Source organism: Ochotona princeps, chromosome 12, assembly GCF_030435755.1.
Source record: "Ochotona princeps isolate mOchPri1 chromosome 12, mOchPri1.hap1, whole genome shotgun sequence".
NCBI lineage: Eukaryota > Metazoa > Chordata > Mammalia > Lagomorpha > Ochotonidae > Ochotona > Ochotona princeps.
In genome coordinates, this window is record NC_080843.1 from 1,446,073 (window position 1) to 1,466,643 (window position 20,571).

General features: G+C 57.9%; 1 protein-coding gene across 1 annotated transcript in view; it reads right to left on the reverse strand.

Moving 5' to 3' along the window:
- Positions 1 to 20,555, reverse strand: part of COL4A2 (collagen type IV alpha 2 chain) — a 109,959-nt gene extending 89,404 nt beyond the window's left edge. Inside the window, exons 1-3 of the mRNA XM_058671004.1 lie at positions 20,399 to 20,555; positions 19,964 to 20,044; positions 19,787 to 19,841 (exon numbers count right to left, since the gene is read on the reverse strand). Coding sequence (XP_058526987.1) covers positions 19,787 to 19,841; positions 19,964 to 20,007 — 99 coding nt within the window. The 5' untranslated portion in view covers positions 20,008 to 20,044; positions 20,399 to 20,555. The remainder of the gene's footprint in view (positions 1 to 19,786; positions 19,842 to 19,963; positions 20,045 to 20,398) is intronic.
- Between the last annotated feature and the right edge of the window lie 16 nt (positions 20,556 to 20,571).

The following is a 20,571-nucleotide window of genomic DNA, read 5'->3' on the forward strand; positions in this document are numbered from 1 at the left end:
GTATCCTTCTCATTGTGTTTTCCTTGCCATGTCTATCCTTTTAAACAGCTCAGGGCACAAGGCTCACACTCATTCCTGTCTGGCTTACACTGAGTATTCCTTCCTTTTTATTATTGGAATCAGCTAGTCAAATGTTTATAGAATACAAAACACATGTGAAGACCAACTCCATGAAGGTTCATAAGTCAGTGTAAAAACTGGTTTGGGATGTCCTTTAAGCCGCCAACAGTCTGTGGAGCAGCAGGTGGTCCTCTGGGCTTTGAGGACGAGGTGGTCCTGGAGTCCCCTAGCAGCCCATGGCTGGCTCACTGAGTGCTGGGGTCCCTGCTGTTGTCACTGAATGGGACTCCATCTGCTTCACTGTGTCTGTCCCCGTGTGCACAGTTGAATGCACTGACCACAAATCCCCGACCCTGGGGTACTGCTGCCTGGCTGCAGGCTGCTTGTGGCCAGCCATGTGGAGGAGGCTCTGAGCCACTGGGGACGACTGAAAGGAATGGCGACACACAAGTTTTAAGACTCAGAGCTGTTGCGGCCCATGCCCCGTTGGTGGTCCCTGCCTGGGTCCCTCTGGGCTTGAGCTGGCTCTGAGTCCTGGCAGAGGCCACCGGGGCCCATGTGTCCCTCTGGGCTCCAATGTTTGCCAGTTGTAGACCCTCCCTGTTCTTATTATCCAGGGCAACCTGCTTTTGCCTTATTTTAATGCTTTCTGTGGCAGGGGCACAGAGCCTCCTGCACCAGACTAACATTGCCAACCGTGGCTGATTTGGGGTGGCTTCTAGAAACACCCATGCATGTTGTACTCCGACTGGTGAAACCAGAAGCCACACAGCAGTGGGCAGGTGGGACATGTGTCCTGTGTACGAGGTATTAGCAGCGTGCAAGCAGGTGTCACATACCCAGTCTCTTTCTCATGGTTCCCCTCACTCGATCCCTGATCACTGGAAACTGCCTTGCTGGCCAGCCCTGAACTCAGAGCAGTCTGTGGGCCTCAGGGAGGCAGAGGAGCGAACCCAGCACTCCAGGGTGGTACATCTCCCAGGAAGTGCCCCAGGAACAGCCTGGGGCCACTCTGTGGCTGAGAACTGAAGTTCTGGGGTCAGCTCTAGCATGTTCTGGAAGGAGGCACCCCGGCCAGCCGTTCACATACACTTCTCTAGCCGAACCCCTGACGTGGAAAAACAGGACCCATTGCCTCCAGGAGGAAGGCCACAGCTGCACATTTAACCCCTGCTCCACAGCAGTTTTGCATAGATAAAATCAGGCCCCCTCAGCCACGTCCCTGCAGGAGTCTGGAACTGGGTCCAGCCCTGTGCCCACCGCCCGGGTCCCTGACCGGGTTGCATCTCCTGATGGGCCAGCTTCCCAGGCCTCTCTCGGCAGCGCGTTTGGTTTTAAGGATCCTGTATAAACCCGCTTGTTCCACTTCACGTTTCTGAGTCCACCCATCACCGTGGATGGGAGCATTCTACTTGTCTTTCTAAGAGTGGCGCCATCGTCACCCCCTGCACATTCACAAAGGGTGGGCTCTGCTGCAGATGCACAATCAGATCCTCAAAGAGGCTACAGCAATAGCTTCCAGGAAAAGCAGAAGCGGCCAGCGCTCACTGCCCCCAGCCCTGCCGCGCAGTGGAGGACAACACCCAGAGGCTCCCCAGACGGAAAATCAGCACAAAGCTCCGGGACCCCACCCAGCATCCAGCCTGGGCAGATGGCGATGTGCGGCTGCTGCTGACACACACAGGTGGCCTTCTGGCTTCCACGAAGCACAAAAGGCATGAGCATACGAGGGCTTCAGGGCAGCCTCCGGCCCATTCCTCAGCCCTGCTTTGCACACCTGTCGCGCAGTCGGCAAGAGAACAAAGCAGGCTCCACTTCCGAGAAGTAAGGCATTCAAGAGATGGGGTCTGTGAATTTTATCTTCTCCCTTGGAGAACAGGATGTCACTCCCTGGAGGCAGTGCTCAGGCCCTTGTCTGGGTGAGGGGGCTTAGGCAAGGGGACAACTGCTGTCACTGGGGTGGGGGGTTCCCCTCTTCCTGTTGGCATGCAGGGTCCCTTGATGGCTGCATTCAAGCCAGGGCATGAGAGGGCTGTGTCAGAGGGTGGCACCCAGGGGTCAGGTGCCCACGCAGGAAGCACTGCTTGGAGCCCCTGGCTCTGCTCTGCTCTCTCCACCTTTGCTAACGATTGAGATGACGCAATACATAAATCCAGGTTGTTTCTGGTTGCCCTGGACCTTAACCAGCTCCCCAGGTTGCTAAAAGCTCATGTGTTTGGCTGGGGCCATCAGGGACCACCATCACCCTTCACACTCAGCAGAGCAGAGGAACTGGAAGGGGTAGGGTGGAGGATGAGCACTCTTCATAAAGTTCATGGAAAATCTATGCTGTGAAAATCATCGCATGTGGGTGGCATACACCTGTTCCTACCAAGACGGGTGGACTCTGACGTCCATTCCCCATGCCCTGTGAGAGATCCTGCCACCTAGCAAAGTACCCTGCCACACCCACCACCCCAGCAAGGTGGTGGTGCTGGCACAATCGCCCTGTCCCTGGTTCACACTTCTGCCCCAATCCTAAGGAAAGATGAAGATGACTTGGAAAGTGGTTTCCATGACCTTTGCTTGCCCAAGACAGGTGAGCGAGTTACTCCAGGGATCACAGGATTTAGGAAGTGAGCTTGGGATCTGAGAGCAGCTGCTGAGGCCTTCAAGAGCCACCTTGGAGCCTGCTGGTGAAATCCGCATGGCATGGAGGTGATGAGAAGGCGTTCCCCGACCCCACACAGTTAATATGTTCCAGATACTGCAATAAGGCAAGAGAAAAAGGGACAGAAAGAAGACACAACCATCATGATCTGCAGACAAATGATCCCATAGTAGGAAAAACTGACTAACAGTTGGAGGAAGTACTGAGAGAAAGGCCGACGAACTGGACTTCGTCAGATTCAGGAGATCAAGACCAGCATGGTGGCCGTAACAGCTAATTCTCCATCTATGGCGCCCACATCCCAGTCAGGTGCTGGTTCTAGTCCCTGCTGCTCCACTTCCAGGCCTGTGGCCTGGGACAGTAGTGGAGGATGGCCCAAGTACTTGGGCCTTTGCACCCACGAGGGAGACCTGGAAGAAGCTCCTGGTTTTGGCCTCAGCTAGCGCAGCCCGTGGGGCCATCTGGGAAGTGAATGAAAGTGGATGAAAGTGGATGAAAGATTTCTTTCTCGCTCTCTCAAGTAAAAATAAATAAAAAAAATTCGGATGTCAACTTGTCAAGGGACATCATCAATGGCAGCAGACAAGGGCAGGGGACACAGACGCCTGCTATCCTGCTGGGACCATGGAGGACACCGAAAATTTGGATCAGAAGGCTCCCACCTGGGTGCGAAGACAGGTGGCCTTGGAAAGCAGTGGGCACCAGGCTTGACATAGGGATACACAGAAACACACACACATTCAGCCTCACCAGCAGCTAGAGAGATACAAACATTGCAAGAAGAAACACAGACAGTGAGTTCTCCCGGCAGGGTTTGCAACTAGCTCTGTGGAAGTACTTTGCTGAGCTCAGCCTGGAGACCTGGGGCAGCCAGGGCTGAGTCACCGTGGGGCCCGGCTGCCTGGTGGGCAAACTCCTCTTCCACAGGGGTGGCTCTGTGGAGGGCCTATGTTACGGAAGGGAACAACCTGGAAGTCTCCGCGGGGCCTACACTATGGGGAAGATTCTGTGGCTTGCCACTGTCCAAGTCACTTTGCTCTTGTAAAGGATGGCTCCCAAAGAGCTGGGGGCGCCGTGGCGGGACCTGACACAGCACGGTTTTGCTGGTCCCTGTGTGTGTGAAGTCCCGGCAGCTCTCAGAAGGATGAGAACATCAGGATCTTTGCAGAAGAAACTGCCCTCAGAGAATGGCCTTTGCACAGCGAAGCTGCAAGAGCAGCGGATGCCCAGGGCTTACTGAAAGTGTGTTCTGATTGAGGATTCCGGGTCAGAACCCCCGGGAGACGCAGCCTTGCTGCTCAGACAGGAAGCAGTCAGCCAGCAGAGCTCAAGACAGGCAAGGCTGCTGCCAGCCCTGGCCAGAGGACGCTCCTAATTGCTGCTTTGGGAAATAATTGCTCTCAGCAAAAACTCATCCTTAGGAGGTCTTGAATTCCAAGGAGTGGTGTGTGTGTGGTGGGTTGTTGGGGGGAAGACTCAGGTCACCAACACAGAGTGCTCTGAGGTCCCTGGCCAGGCCAGCACCAAATGGCCGCACACACACTCGGAGGGAGATGAGCGGGCCATCTCAGACACTTGGCCAAAGATGTGCACTTTGCTTTGAACTGCAAGAGAATCCCAGAAACACTGGCCTGAGGACGTTTTGCGTTGCTGAGTGGCCTGGCTGTGTGGTGCACCAGCCGATGGGGACTTACAATAGGTTTCAAGGGATTTGGCCCAATCAACCTGACACTGTGGCTGGGAAGTGCTCTGCCCCAGGACCGTCCCCACCTCCAGTCCCGCACCCCCAGCCCCATTCCAACCTGCCACCCACAGAATACAAGGCCTCTCGCTGCAGTCTTTCCATGCTTGCCCACATCCCTGGCCCCTCCCGACCGCCGACACGTCCGTTGTCAGCCTAGCGACCATTACAATCCCGAGCATTCCTGCACTGAGTCGGCTGGAGATGAAGCCAGGCAGCTGTAAGAGGGACTTGCAAAACAAAACCAGCCGCCATCCCGTTAAAGAGGCCACCTTTACCCCCGCGTCCCGGGCCACTGCAGTGGTCTAGTTGGTCCCCTGACACAGTTGGTTATCAGGCTGCCAGGGCACGTCCCAGTCTTACAGGGGGCAGAGACCAAACCGCGTGTGAGCTTGGCAACCTGAGGCCTTCCACTGACACCCCCTGCGTTTTGGCCACGTAGGGAGATGAAGCATTCTGGCATGCCCCCCGGCCCCCGCCAAGGCTGCGTGATGTGGCCTCCTCCTCCTCGCGGCGTGGATTTGGAACGTCACTGGGGCAGTGGGGGGCACTTCCTCTCTTCCTGCTGGGCGGCCAACTGTCCAGATACCGACACCTCTTGTGCAGCTGACGGCCTTCTGCGTCCTCCACGGTCACCCTTTTCCTTTCTTCCCATACTTCTGAGAATTCCCACAGCTCGCTCACGACGTGGTGGTGGGCAGCACCACGCAGACGTACCCTCACGACTGTCCCAGGCAGAGCTCTTCACGAGCCGCAGAGCTCAGGCCCACCCCTCACCCTCGTACTTCCTTCTTTAACATGGCACCACTGCTCCTGTCCCCATGGCTCCCAGGCTGCTACACAGCGAGATGGCAGTCCTAAAGCTTGTCTTACGACAGTGGGAAAAATGAAAACCAACAAAGACAGGGCAAGGACCCCATGACAACAGAAGGCTACTACTGCCTTGTGCTGCCTGGCAGAGCTGTGGTGTCTTGAGGGATCTTCCATCCACTGGTTCACTCCCCAAATGGTCACAATGGCCAGGATGAGCTAGGCTAAACCCAGGAGCATTTTCCAGGTCTCCCACTTGAGTGGCAATGACACAGGCTCTTGGGTCATGCTCCACTGCTTTCCCAGGCACATAACCAGGGAGCTGGATTGGAAGTGGCACAGCCAGGACTCAAACCAGTGCCATACAGTGGCTCTGCAGGTGGTGGCAGAACACAGTGTGCAGTGGCACCACTCCTTCCTCTCGAGCACATGTGTTATGGTGTGGCAGGAATTGCGCCCAGAAGCATCAAGGACAGGTGAGGAAGGGTGTAGGTGGATCGTGTTATTTTAAATTCACTTTATCTTTATCTTGAATACAAGTGTTCAAAAAGGTTAATGCCCCAAGGGCTGAAGCAGAAGGAACGTGACTGATGGGGTAAAATCCCCTAATCAGGGCTGGCGCTGTGGTGCAGTCGGTCAAGCCACAAGTTGTGAATGCCATCTTTGCTCTGCTCCCAATGCAGCTCCCTGCTGAAGGTGCCTGGGAAGCCAGCAGAGGATGGCTTCAATGCTTAGACTCCTGGCACTCCCGTGAGAGACCTGGATGCCTGGCCCAGGGCCAACTACCTGGGGAGGAAACCAGTGAGTGACAAGTCTCTCGCTTGCTCTCATTCTCCCTGTATCACTCTTCAAGGAAACAGACCCATGGCCTTGGCTCCATGCAGATTTCTGCCCACCTCCAAAACAAGTTGTTGCAAACAGTGCCTCCCATCACTCACTCCCAATACGGTGTCATCTCTGAAAGGACTTCTTGGTGGCCTCAGAGGAGCGTCCGTTGGGCCTGGGTGTCCCCGTTCTCCGGGGACGTGGCTGGTGGTGGCAGTGAGGGCCCACCTCTGATCCTAGTTCACCCCCACGAAGAGTATGACGTCAATTAAACCCACATCATCTCAAACACTTTTTAAAAAGAGGAAAAGTGAATTAAGCATCCTGACAGCTGCACAGAGCTGCACCTGTCGGGGCTGGCCGTCTCTTCTGCAGGCCAGTGGCTATTCGTCCTGGAGGCTGGGAAGGGCAGAGAAGCCAAGGAGAGGAAGCTTCAGGACACAATGTGGGGCTGGCTGTGGGCGGCTCTAGGCTGCCCAGGGACCGGGTATTTGGCAATGCCAACGTAGAAACCATTGTCCCTTACTTTCTGTAATAGTGGGAAGGCTAGATGGCAACCACAAAACCACGTCCAAATTTGAGATATCTGAGAACTTCTTCCCCCCTCCTCAAAGGTTTATCCATTCACTTGTTTGAAAGGTAGAGAGGTGGGGGTGGGGAAGACATGGAGGTGGGAGAGAGAGATACCTCCCTAATAGCTACAAACACAGTCTAGGCCAGACCCAAGCCAGGTCTCGCTTGCGGGCGGCAGGGCCCCCATCTCAGGCCATCCTCTGTTCTCCCAGGTCTGAGCTCACTGCTGGATTGCAGTGGAGCACCCGGGACTCAACCTGATGCTCATGTCTGATATTCATGTTGCAAGCAGCAGCCCAAGCGGCTGCGCCACAGGCTCCATGGCCCTGGCCCTCTGACCGAAGTTCTGGGGATAGCCCAATCGGACCGCAGGACTGGCCCAAGGCCCCTCCCTGCATGAGCTCTACCGCTGGTAACGTTGGCTTCCTTGGTCCGGATGAATGAGGTTTATTGTATAAGGGTCTTCGGGTTTACAGTTTAGCCCGGCACCTAACAATTATTTAGAATACTGACTCCACTTTATAAACAGAACTCCACGAAAATATTACCAAAAAAATCTATTTAGACTTTACTAAGCCTATGGGAAAGTCCTAATAATTCAGGGTGCAGGATGCGAGACATCCCCCAGCTGTGCCGTGCACGAGGTTCCTAGGGCAGCTCCTCAGCCAGCTGGAAAACAAAGCCAGCCAGGGAGCGGGGCAGGACAGCACGACCCCCCCTCCCTCTCTGCCCCCTGCTGCTGGGGGATTTTTAACGCCTCACTGACACCCCACAGAAGGAATTCCTCTCCTAAAACAACACTAGCCAGCTCCTTGGGGCTGGGTTTCTGTTTTTCATTCCAGCACCCATCCCCCACCCCCTCAACTTCAGAGAGAACTGAACTTGAAATCCCCCTGTAGGGCTGCCGGAGGGGGGCCACCCAGGCTATGTTCACTCCCTTGTGCCCTACAACGCTCAGGTCTGTGGGAAAGGCAGGTCACATTTGGGCGACCCACATGTGGGCAGGTAGAGCCCGAGGCGATGGTACAGGGTCATTTTGTCGATAGAACCAAACGAAGGCAGTACGCTTGGGATGCCCAGATCTGGTCCCGGGGTACCGCTGAGGGCAGGCAGGGAGCTAACCCAGCCAGATCTGGTCCCGGGGTACCGCTGAAGGCAGGCAGGGAGCTAACCCAGCCAGATCTGGTCCCGGGGTACCGCTGAAGGCAGGCAGGGAGCTAACCCAGCCAGATCTGGTCCCGGGGTACCGCTGAAGGCAGGCAGGGAGCTAACCCAGCCAGATCTGGTCCCGGGGTACCGCTGAAGGCAGGCAGGGAGCTAACCCAGCCAGATCTGGTCCCGGGGTACCGCTGAAGGCAGGCAGGGAGCTAACCCAGCCAGATCTGGTCCCGGGTTACCGCTGAGGGAAGGCAGGGAGCTAACCCAGCCAGATCTGGTCCCGGGGTACCGCTGAAGGCAGGCAGGGAGCTAACCCAGCCAGATCTGGTCCCGGGGTACCGCTGAGGGCAGGCAGGGAGCTAACACAGCCAGAGCAACTGGAGGCTAGGCCTAGCTGGGCGTGGGAGGTGGTTGTCATGTGAAGGCTGAGACACAGGGCCAGCTTGTGAGTGGATGGCAGTCACAGGTGGGGGAGCGCTCCAGGCAATGCTGGTTTACCTGCTTTCCACATCTGTGTGCCAGTGCTGGCATACCCAGAGTCCAGGCTCGTGCACTGCCTGCCTTTCAACAGCCAGCTTGTGAACTGCCTCATGAGCTGCCACCTGAGACCGTGTGGGTGGCATTGGTTTTCAAGAATCAAGTGAACACCCAGGCTAAGACCGCATTATCCTAACAGATTAACAAGCTGCCTACCAGGATACAGGCCACTACAGACGGATCCCCACTGGACCTGACCTGATGGGGCAGCTGGCCACAGGTGGGCACTTGAAATGCCCTCAGCACGAGCAGGAGCCAGCAAGCAGTCCTGTTTGACTCCAGGCCTCTGGATGCTTTAAGCCACAGGAGCCTAAGGAGTAACTGGGCAAACTCGGACACCTGCTGTCCACAAACACTGGCTTCCTGTGGCCCACCCTGGGCTTGGAGACCACGTGAGAGTCACTGGAACCTGCCTGAACTTGTGGGAGCCAGATGCAGGGCAAGTAGGTGCTCCTTATGGCTTTGAGTTGGGTAACACGGCTCTGCCCCCAGCAAAGTGAGGGAACGGGAGGGGTGGCCTCAGGCACAGCGCGCATGGCCCGTCCTCCACGCCTCCTTGATGGCGGACCTAAACATGCACACTGGGTTTCCCCAGAGGGGTAGCAGCCATGGGGCGTGCAGGGAGGATGAAGATCCCACAGCAAGGACACTCCACCATCACCCAGGAGGCCATTGTCTCCAGAGACCCACCACATCCATCCCAAGGATGGGGCTGTCTCTGCTGGAATTTTCCAAGAGGCTCTGTCTGACAGATGTTTTAACTCATGAGGGCTGGCACATGACCGGCCATCGCTTAGGAAAATAAAGCCGCCCTCCTTGGATGCCAGTTCTGGGGAAGTGAGCCGGCGGAGGGTGGGCTCTTAGCTCCTATAGGAAGTCCACCACTGGGGGTGGTGGGCGTGGTTTCTCTGTCCCATGATAGGGCCCACACATGTTGATATGACGACCCCCCACACGCTGGGCTGTCCCTCGGGAGAAATGGTGAGCCACATTGGCCACATTTCCACTGGCATGTCATGGTTCAAGGAAGTACGCCTTGATGCCCTGTCCCCCACTCTTGTCCCTCTAAGCGGCCACTTTGTTCTTGGGTACAAGAGGACCCATCGGTCAGGATTGTCTGAGGACTGAGGGTGGGTGGGAGTCTTGGGTCCTGCCCCAAGGCCAGCTGAACAAGCACACCTGAGTGAGGACAGGTGTGCAGCCGGGCAATGGGACGTCACCGCCTCTGCAGTGCCCGCTGTCACCCTGTGCAGGGAAGGGCATCTGGCTGGGCAGGATGCAGCCTCTGCCACCAGCTCCCCATCCGCCTCAGCCTCCCTGAGAAGCAGAGAGGAGCCCGCCCTGCTCTCCTCATCCCCTGCCAGCCGCAGACTGTGGCGGTGGCTCTTGGCCCCCGGCATGGGGCTTTGGGTCTTGGTCTGACTTTCCCCATTCTTGGCCCTGAAAGCCATGGGCTGAGGTTCTGGAAGCCCAGAACAGGCCACTGGCCCAGCACAGCCTGGGAGAGTTGGCGCTCCTGGCCACTGGCTGGCTGGCTGGTCTCCCTGCGGGTTTGAGGCAAAAACCCACACGCTAGGAAGCTGTGAATACTTGGCACCTGTCCAGCAGCCCCAGCACATTCTGCTGCCACCGGCCTTGCCCAGGAGCTTGTTGCACAGCAGTTCAATGGGAGCCCAGAGGCTCAGGACTCCCGCTTCTCCCATTCCTATCCCCTGCACCTGCCTGTGTCCATGCTTGGCTTTGCGCCTGAGCCTCTGCCCTGCACACGGAGCTGAGGACTGAGTCCGTGCTGCCCAGGACTAGGCTCCTGCCCTTTGGTGGCCCAAGGGCCATGTTCAGCTTCTGGAATTTTCTTTCTTTTTGCCCAGCCACTTCCGAGTAGCACCAAGAGAACCCTGGGGCCCTTCCTGCTCTAAGAGGTGCCCTGAGCTGGCCATTCACTCATTAACAGCACCTCCACAACAGTAGGTTTAGTACAGCAAGTGTAGACGTGAAGAAAGCAAATGGCAGGTGGCTGGCGAGCCTCAGACGGCCTGGCCTTGTGGTCACCTCCCCAGCCGTGAGGTCCCACTGGGCGGATGCTCCCTCAGTCCAGGCACAGCGGCCAGATTACAGTTTGGGATGAATGTGGTTCTGGTTGGGGTACAACAGTAACAAGCACCCATATCACCCAACTACACACTCACAGCAGCTGGCTGAGATGGCAAACTCTACGTTACTTGGACTGCTGTGCGGTTTTTGTAACACAAAGAAATTGCCCAGCAGTTGACAGGCGTTTGATCTGAGTCCATAAGAGGCCCGTGGTGACATGAGCAGGAGTCTTCTCAAATGCTTATGTTACGGACATAATGTGTGGGGATGCCACCCTGAGCCGAGACACCCCTCTTTCCTGCAGGGAGGTGCACTTGCACTTGCAATGTTTCCAGGGATGCCGAGTTAAGAGACTCCAGACAAGGAGCCCAACGGGTAAGAAACCAACAAGAGGGCAAGAACGCTGCCCGAGCCAGCTTGGGCTTTTGTCCCTAGGCATTGAGGAAGGACAGCAGAGGTGCTGTACCCGAGGCCAGCCGGACATCCACCACTCCTCTGTGGGACCTGGGCTCCCTCCAGCTTTTCTACCCAAGAGGCAGCAGACGGCCCCAGGGTTCCACTCGGCTCCAGGAGAACCAAATGTTCCAGTTCTTCGACATGCCAGCCAGGGCTCCTTATTCTAGAATGTCTAGACAGGCTATTCTTAATGGCTGTTACTTCTCAAGCAAAGAATTTCTCAATTAAAAAAACAAAAACAAAAAAGAAACCACCAAGAGCTGGTGTGACTAATCTTCCTTCCTCCTCCCCCTCCAAACTCCCTCCCCCTGGTAAAGTAATTCATTTATTTCCAGAACATTAAATTCCAATCAGGTGAGAAGCAGATAAATTGCTCGTGCTGGAGAGCAAAGACGCCACGCCCAGTTCCAACTCAGGCGCCCAGAACAGGTGCAAGACTGGTGGGGGAAGAGGGAGGGAAGGAGACACAGCAGGAATCCCAGCAGGGGGCCCCAGACACAGGTCACCTAGTGACCTGGAGTGACCAGGAGGCTGCACACACACCTCTCTGGGTCTCAGAGTGGGATTGATGCCAGCTCAGCTGCGGCCGGCAAAGCAACAGAGTGCTGTGCGACCACGACCAGAAGCCCAGGTGGTGAGGGAGAGCCCCGAGGCCAAGGCAGGTGGTCAAACGCCACTGCCCACGGCGAGGCCCCCAGAAGCATCGGGATGGTGGCGGGCACAGAAAGGACGGATGCCTGCACACACACGGGCACAGAAGTCCCAGACCCTGGGGGACAGAGGACGCCGGCCCGCTGGTGACAAGTATTCCTGGTTCTGCCACAGGAAGCCAAAGCTGGTGACTCAGAGTGAGGAAGTCCCGTCTGTGCCGAACTCAGTTCGGGAGGGGCGCAGGGCAGGAATCTGGTGAGGAGTTGGAGGAAGGAAGGCGGATTTGGGCCGGGAAAGCAGAGGGCTCCCAGGCCTTGTGCAGGGCCAGGGCTCACACCAAGTAAGGAAGAAAGAGAATGAGGGGATTTTCCACCCCTAGGCCCCAGCTGGGCCTGCCTGTCGGAGCCCACCCGGGAATGGGGGGGTGCGGCTGGGCAGGGAGCAGCCACTGGGGGCAGTGGAGAAGGTGCTGGGGCAGCTGCGGGTTCCTGTCGCCAGCCCCCAGCCGTGTGGGCTTCCCTTGCTTTGCTCTATGACATTTAAGGACTCACAATTACTTGGACAAAACGTCCCGTTTCTAAGTCTTTCCATGTGTTCTGGAAGTAATTTAGCTACTCCTTCACCCAGTTTTAATGGGAATGAAAATTGTTCACTTTGCTGACAGTTCTTAAATGTTACAAAAGGCAGGGGGTGGGGAGGAGGGCGTGGCACTGGTGCAGAGCACATTAGGGATCCCATACAGGGGCTGATGGGGGTCCTGGCTGTTGCCTTCTGATCCAGTTCCTTGTTAATGGCCTGGACAAGCAGTGGACGATGGCCCCAGTCCTTGTGCTCCTGCACCCACATGGGAGACTTGGAGGAAGCAACTGGGGTTGGCTTGGTCCAGCACTGGCCATGGTGGACATCTGGGAAATAAAGCAGCAGATGCAAGGTCTCTCTGCTTCCGCCTCTCTTTGTAGCTCCAGCTTTCAAAAATAAGTAACTACATACAAAGGCATCAAGAAGATGCAGCTATCTGGGCCAGCTTGTGCCAGGTGACCGGCGGCATGGGGCCCAGCCCCTGGTCACCGAGGAGGAGACTAGGGAACACAGCACCTGGCTCTCGACTGTCTGCGAACCTCCAAGGCGAGAGGCCCCTCCCTACATGCCTCTGCCCTTAGCCAGCTCTGAGCTGGAGCCTCATCTTGTTCACGCCATGTCTGCAGCTCAGCTTGGGGGGGGGTGGCTTGCGCTTTCTCCCCGACTCTAGCAACCCCCGAGTGTCATTCTCTGCAGCTTCCAGATGTGTATGTCCTAAGGGGGAGGGCGCATGTGGACTGAGAAATACAGAGCCAACCCCACAGGCCACCATGACACGTTACTAACACTTCCACACTCGGGTGCCTAAAACCTTTATCTGCCACTTTTTTTCCCCCCGATCTCTGAGGACATCTGCCAGCCTGGGCCTCTTCCGGCTCCTGGTGTGAACAGCAGAGGAACACACACAGCACCACATGGCCAGCAGGCAGCCATTTGGCTGCCCAAGTCTGCCAGATGTAGGGCGACACCCGATACCCAACACAACACACCATGCCCAAACCCGCTGCGGCTCGCCTGCAGGGCCGGGAGGCCCAAGCTGGGGAGATGCTGCCCTGCGAGGAGCACCTACTGTGTGCACCCGTGGAAGCAGAGCTCAGGGCAGGGCTCTTAGCACTGCAGTTGGCACACGGAGACGGACGCTTCTGTCCAACAGGGCACACTGTCTCCCTGTGGGCAAGTCCTCTGCACAGGTCGCAGGTACAGCCAGTACAGCTAATTTCAGGGAATTTCTAAGTCTAGATCCACAGAATCTTCCAGTAGCCTCTTGCTTGGCTCTAAGTCAGAGCTGTGTCTGCATATCCTGTCCCCTCCACCCTGCCTCGGAGGCTGAGCTCAGACCAGCTTCCTGCCTGGAGCCTCCCAAGGGATCCTGGGGAGGGGAGCGGGCTGTGGGGCTCCTTGGCCCACTCATATGCCCCTGGGTGTCCTCCTGAGCTGTCTGCTGGTATCTACTGCCTCTGGGGTCACTGCCTCCTGGGACAGCCCTGGGGCTGGGCGTTGCCACCTGGCAGAGCCACAGGCTAGAGAACAGAAACTGCCCGCACTGCCCAAAGCCAGCCCTTCTCCCTCTTGGACCTCAGCAGTCCTGGCTGGCAGCGGAGGCAGAAGTGCCTACCGGCCATGTGTGCAGGCGTGCGCTTGCTGTATGCTCCATGGTTTCACTGCTCTGTGGTTGAATGGGTGAACAACATGGAAACACACTTCTAACAAACAACATACATATGTTGCACGCACACTGGTCACTGACAGCCAGGGCCCCAGTGACACTGTTGCCATTTGAATCAATGTAAACGCATAGCAGGATGCGCTGCCCACTGTCACACTGGGGAGCTGGGAGTGGCCAGGCTCCTCTGTGGTGAGGGCCTTCCCAACCAGCATGAAGGTTAAGAGCAGAGACAGAGGAGAACCAGTGAGTCCAGGTCCACCCTCAGCCTTCTCACATGCCCCCTGCTGTGACTAAGCTTGGATCCAGCCCTGGTCCTACTTGTTTCAGCTGCTCTGGGGCTCAAGTTGGGCGGCACCTGCAGGAATTACTGACTCAGGTGTCTGATCCTTGGGATTCCATGAGGGGGGCGTGCCACAGTGTGCCTGAGGGAGTGAGCAGCTAGGAGGAGGGAGGCCCCAGCCAGACCTCTGGTGCAGCCAGGTGGGCTGCTGCTGCCTGCCAGGGATGCCCTGGCACAGCACCTGGTCCCCTCCATAGACGGCTACAGGTCGGAGAACATTCAGCAGGCAGGAACACACGGAGGTGGGGGCAGGGGAGGTGCTCACAAGGCAGGAAGAACTTTCTTGCACCCAAACAAGTTTGCCTTTCAACTGCATCTTCCCTGAGCCTAGTAACTTCGTCTAGTAACTTCTGTCAGGTACCAGACAAGTGGAACACATCACGCAACACCACACATCCTTTCACAATTCCCACAGAGGACATCTCCTGAGCGGGGTGGAGACAGCAGCCCAGGAATTTTGTGGGCGTGGCTGCAACAATGAGCCAGGAAAACAGCATCTTCCACAGGCTGGGCTTTCCTTCCTTTATCACCATATATGTCCACATCGCCCACCGGGTTGGAAACGGAAAACCCACAGCGGGACACAGTGCAGGAGTGCCGAGCCGGGATGTCGGCCTCTCCTCTCTAAGACCTTAAACTTCTACCAAGGAGCGAGGGTGGGCACTTGAAGGAGACCCTTAAAGGTTTCTGTTCCAAACGAGAAGCTCCTGCAGGCGTCCTGACCTCCAACCCAGGGCGCTGATAGGGGAGGGACAGCAGCCAGGGCCAGCAGACACTGGTTATCAAGGGCAGGGTGGGGACAGGCCACAGGATGTCCTTGTGCCTGGCCCGGATGCAGAGGCTAGGGCTCCTGGGACACGGCTGGCTTGCAAGCCCACCAGACTGCCAGTACTGCTGTGTACTTGGCCTTGACCATCATGCCACTTGCCCGCCTCTCATCCTTGCCATCCTTGGATGATGGGGGCTGGCAAGGGGGTGGGACAGAGCTGCACTCTTAGTGGTACAGGAAGTCAAGGGCCCTGGGAAGCCTCAAGGGCTGTAGCCCCGCCCTTCCCCCTAGAGGCTCCGCTCCACTGCCAGCTCAGGACCCAGGGAGGTGCCATCCCCTCTCAGAGCTCCAAGGACACATTGAGCCCTGGGGAGCAGCCCAACCTAAAGGGTGATGGTAGGAGTCCTGCGCCTCCAGCCCAGCCACTTGCCCCCACCAGAGACTGCCGGCTCTTAGCTTGCCAGCTCCCAGAAGGTCACTGGCCAAGGGCATTGACCCAGGAACATCTCCCTGCAACAGGGGCCAAAAAAATGCCACCCTCCCACTGTTCAGGGACACGGGGGCCTCATCTGCAGGGCAATGCCCCCTCCCAGGCCAGGCCACATTCCCTCCCTCAAGCCTGCCTCATCCCTCTCCCTCACTATTTCCAAGGACACAGAGAAACTTCAACTGACTTGGTTCATTCAAGAAAAGAGTGGAAGTGTTCCTGTGCCCCTGCTGGCCACATCTGTTGCCCCATGGCACAGGGCTGATGCTTGCCAAGCCTTCTCACACACTCATCCCTCCGACTCCTGCAAGCCACACATGGGTGCCTCCCTCCGGGGAGCCGACTCTCAGAGATTCTGCAATAAGCATGACTCTCAGAAATCACTGTAAAGATGATGCCAAGAGTCCCAGGATCTCATGTGCCCAGACCTCATGCCGGTACCTTCAGATCTTACATCTCTGGACACACCTGTCCTAACCACAAAATCACATGGCAATGGAAACTCGCAGTCCAGCGGGCGGCAGACTGCTCTGGCACTTTGCCCACTTCTCACCAGAGCAGTATCCTCTTCTGGGAGGCCATGCCAACCTCACAGGCGTCTTTCCAAAACAGCCTATTGCTCTGAAAGAAGGGAATCTGCAGGCAGGGACGCCAGATTCTACACCTGCAGGAGCTGCTGGATGCCAGGCCCCTGATGGGCGGCTCAGAGCTTGCTGCGGAAGCCATGTCTACCCTGTGCGCTCTGCTCTGACCCCACCAATGGGACCTGCACGGCCACGGGGCCTTCCTAAGATCAGGTACAAACCACCCAAACAGACACTGCAACCACCCGACATGCCAGCATCTCAGATCTAGTCCTGGCCGTTCCACTTTTGACCCAGCTCCCTGTTAATGTGCCTGGGCAGAGAGAAGATGGCCCCTGTACCTACTTGGGAGACCTGGAGGAAGTTCCTGGCTCCTGGTCTGGGCCTGGTCCTGGCTTGGCTGTTGCAGCCATTTGGGGGAGTGAACCAGCAGATGGAAGATCTTTAACTCTGCTTTTCAAACAATCTTCAAAAAGACATTCCAATCTATAGCATCCCAAATCTCCCCTGGAAATGACTTCTGACACCCAAACACTACAAGCCGAGATCACGGCTCACTCTTACAGGTGGCAGCAGCCGTGGGCGGCGGGCAGGAGGGGCCTAGCTTCTGATTCCAGCCTGCCTGGAAATGTTGGTCATCTGTAGCGGCCCCCTTGCCTGTGACCACATAACAGCGCCTGCACTTTCCCGCCAGGTCCCAGGTCTTACCCTGTGAAGTGTCTCACCCAAGACCAAAGGGCTGGCCCTGGGTGGCCACACCACCTCCAGAAAGGCCAGGCTTACCAGCTCCATGCTGCACCAGCTGCCCTGATGTCACCCTCTACCTCCAGGGTTACTGCCCCACAGTGGACAGTGAAAGCTCCACTAAGAGCCCCTAGGCAAAGAGGGACACCCCTGATCAGACAAAAAGAGTGCGGCTCCTCACCCCCCACTGGCTACTCTGGCTGGCAGCCTCTTCTTTGCTATTTCAGCCACCACCTCAGTTTCTCTCCCTCTCCCCAGGGACAGACACTCCTTTGATTTTTATTATTGCAACACAAGCTTTTGTTTTCCTTCTAGACTTCTCTTCTGGAGTTTCACAGCTTGCTCTCTCTCTGGTTCTAAACACGCGCTTTCATTCCCTCCTGGCCCCCTACCCACCTGCAGCTGCTCTGGCTGCTGGAGGCACACGTCCCTGCTACAGCCCATGGTGGCCCAGTCCCCCAAGCCACCTCTGGAGAGGGAGAGGGGCTGGTTTTCTGGGAACTAACAAGAGACCTGGGGAGATGCCCCCTCCTCGGGGCCTGAGGAGGCACCACTGGGCCTAGTGGCCGGTGGAGTCCCAGGGAGCACCAGGAGAGAGGCCCACTACGGAAGGGAAGGGACAGGAGTGGCAGCCGGCAGGCCCCTTGGGCTGGCTCTCAACGTGGTGTCAGCTTCCGGGGCTGGAGCACCAGCAGCGGCAGTGACACCCATGGCAGCCCACAGGGCCGAGGCCTGTTTCCCGGCTGGGCCATGAGGTGGCCGCCCAGCCTGCTGATGGCTGATGTCATACAAGTGTTTGTACTCTGGAATTCTCTCCTGTCCAGGGAACACAGGCCTGGGGCTTTGCTCTTCCAGCCTGCGGCCCAGCTCCAGAGATAAGCAACAGAGCTGGAAGCCATTGCAATGAGTGCTTTTAAGTCTCCACTGGGTCAGGAGGGGCTCCGTGCTCCACCCCAGGTCTGGTGGGGACCCCCTGGCGTTGCAGCCTGCAACACCCACAGCCCTAACAATAGCTAAACTCCTCCTGCTGGGAGACAGGGCGGCTCAGCTAGGGAGAGGGGTTGGCCCAGGCAGACGCCCGAGTCTGGGATGGAAACTGGCCATGTGGCCTTGCAGGGTGGACCTTGGAAGTGCACCCCCGTCCCTGCTGGGTTCTGAGCCCCACAAGACCAGGGCAGAGTTGGAGGTCCGCTTCCTTCCCCCCAACTCCCAGACACTGGAAACTGACACCCCCACCCCTTTGCTCTGTGTTCCTTATCCACAGCAGAGAGAGGACACTCCCTACTCCCTTTCAGGAATCTGCTAACCCAAGGTCAAACCAAGGAGAAAGGCCCCATTCCCTAGGAGACTGAAAAGACCCAAATGTGGGCCTCCTCACTGGAGGCCAGTGGTTGGCACCTCCCACACACCGTGTTTGCTATGGAGAGACTGCAGCCCAGGCTCCGTACGCCACTTGCCTTACTCCGTCCTCAAGTACCTCCTGATGCGGCTTCAATGCATTATCGGGCATACACTGGCCTCCTTAAGCCATCGGCTGCTCTCCCCACCTAACTAGCTCTTCCAGACTCTGGCGGCAACTTCCCATGCCAGGCAGGGACCTGAGATAAAGGGGCCGTGGTATGGGGCTCTTGGTTGCAGCCCAGCAGCTGGCAAGCGTGCAGGGGCAGCAGCAGAGAGCGACTTGTTAATGAAGCTAGTTAAGGCTCAATCAAGCAATTAGTTCATGAGAAACAGCCAGGGCAGCCATCAGCTGCCTCAGCTGAACCAAATAAACATCAGGCCTCTTGAACACCATGTTTGTGACTACAACAACCGAGAGCCTGGCAATGGCTTGCTTCAGCTCTTGTGGCCTTGGATTCCGAAGGTCAGCAAGTGAAAGAATTGGGAACTCAGGAGCCTGCCACACCAGGTCCCTGGTTCCTGCAGCCGGGTTCCACCCCAGAGGGACCCGCCTCCGGAGCAGCCAGCTCTTAGGACCAAGGTCTGGACTTGCAGCAGCTCTTCTTGGGCCATCCAATGGTTAGAGGGAGCACTGGAGCTGTGTCGGGACAGACACTGGGAGATGGGGTTAGGAGCTCCTAGGAGTTCTGAAGTCCTTGCTGCAGACTTCATGGTCGCTCTGTGATCCCCGGGTCCCACACTGCTCAGGCACACAGCTCGGGGAGAACGGGGGTGGCCGAGGCACACCACTGCTGGGTGCTGCTTCCGGGGGGCCTGCCTACTAAGCCCTGTGTGCACAAGGCACACGTGCGGCCCTGGGAACCCCACGGCATTGGCTTACTGACCATGCAAGTTTTACACCAGGACCGTGGTGGGATGGGAGGAAGACACAGAGGGAAACTGGCCTGGAGCACGCTGGGACCAAACTCTCCAGGCCCGGAACACGCACAGAGAGCAGCAGCATGGGAGAGCCAGTTCTTCCCTCTCAGGGAAGAGCCTCCTGCATCTTCCATCAGGGCAGAATGGGACACAGCAGTGGGGGCCACACACCAGCTTACAACCCACCCCCAGTCCCCTGCACACACACGGCAGGTCTCAGGTCTGCAGCCCCCTGGCTGGACAGCTGTTGCAGACACAGGCGGGGAATGAGGACCCCTGCGTTTGGAGTCCCTGTTGAAACCCCAGGAGAGACAGCCACATTGGTCCTGTGTGAGCCACGGCTCCTCCTGGGGAGACCCCGCAGTGCCCTCCACGCCTGCGGTCACAGCCCAGACCCGCAGTGCCACCTGTGGCCCTGGGAGAGAAGGCCCAGGTTTTCCTTAGGCTGATTCCAACCACAGGGGCTGCCTTTTCTTCGCGCCCCGCCCATTTCCTCAGAGCCTCCTACAGCACAAAACCAGAACCCCGTGGGTCCACCACAGCAGCCCAAGTCCCCAGGCGTCGGCCCACTCTTTCCCGCTTTGCCAAACTGTGCAGTCTTGCCCGCAGTGCCCGAACTGTGCTCTCTGGGTCAGGTTTTCAATTATTAGCCCGGGGCAAAGGCAGGCGCACCCTGACGCACACAGACGCACACCCACACTCCAATGGGCACCCACGGGGTGCGGGGGATGGCCGCCAGCACTTACCGCCAAGGCACTCTGCCACAGGAGCCCCATGGTCACGGTCCCCAGCAGCAGCCACCTGTGTGGGAGAGAAGCAAAGAGTAGCCTGAGCCTGCGGGCCCGGGCTAGTCCATTCCTGAAAGTTACCGCGTGCGGGGGCCAGGGAGGCGGGAGGACACGGTGGGGCGCAAGGCCACTTACCACTGCAGGGCAGGGCCCCGAGCCGCAAGCCGCTCTCGGGCCATGGTCCCTGTTGGTCGTCTCCGCTTGGTCGCTCCGCGCCTAGGGACCAGAGACAAAGCGGGCTGAGCGGGGGGAAAGGCGGCAGGGCATCCTCCCCTCTGGTTTCATTCCGCTCGAGACGCGGGCACGGCGCAGCGCGGCGCGTTCCCCGCTTCCCGGCAGGGGTGCCTGCCCGAAGGCCGGCTCCGGACGTGACAGAAGGCAAGGCGCCTCGGCTTTAGGCCCGGCTGGCGCCGCCCGGCCCAAGCACAGTGCTGCCTCCCAACCTCTCCGTCTGTGCTCCCCCAACGCACTCCGCAACAGAGGCACGCGCGGCCCCGGCTCGCGCCGGGCGCCCCCTTGTCTGCACGCCTTCGGGCCTGGGTCTCGGTGCGGCGCTGGGGTCGCTCTCACCTCCGGGCCGGGCTTCAGGGGCTGCTGCCCACGCGTACTAGCCGGTCCAGGAGCGCCCGCTCAGGGCTCTCCACCAGCGCGACCGGCCTCACTGGGCCCCGGGCCTCTGAGGGTCCGGAGCGGGCGAGCGCACGGGCGCGGGGTCTCGGAGCCAGAGCCCTGGGCGCGGAGCA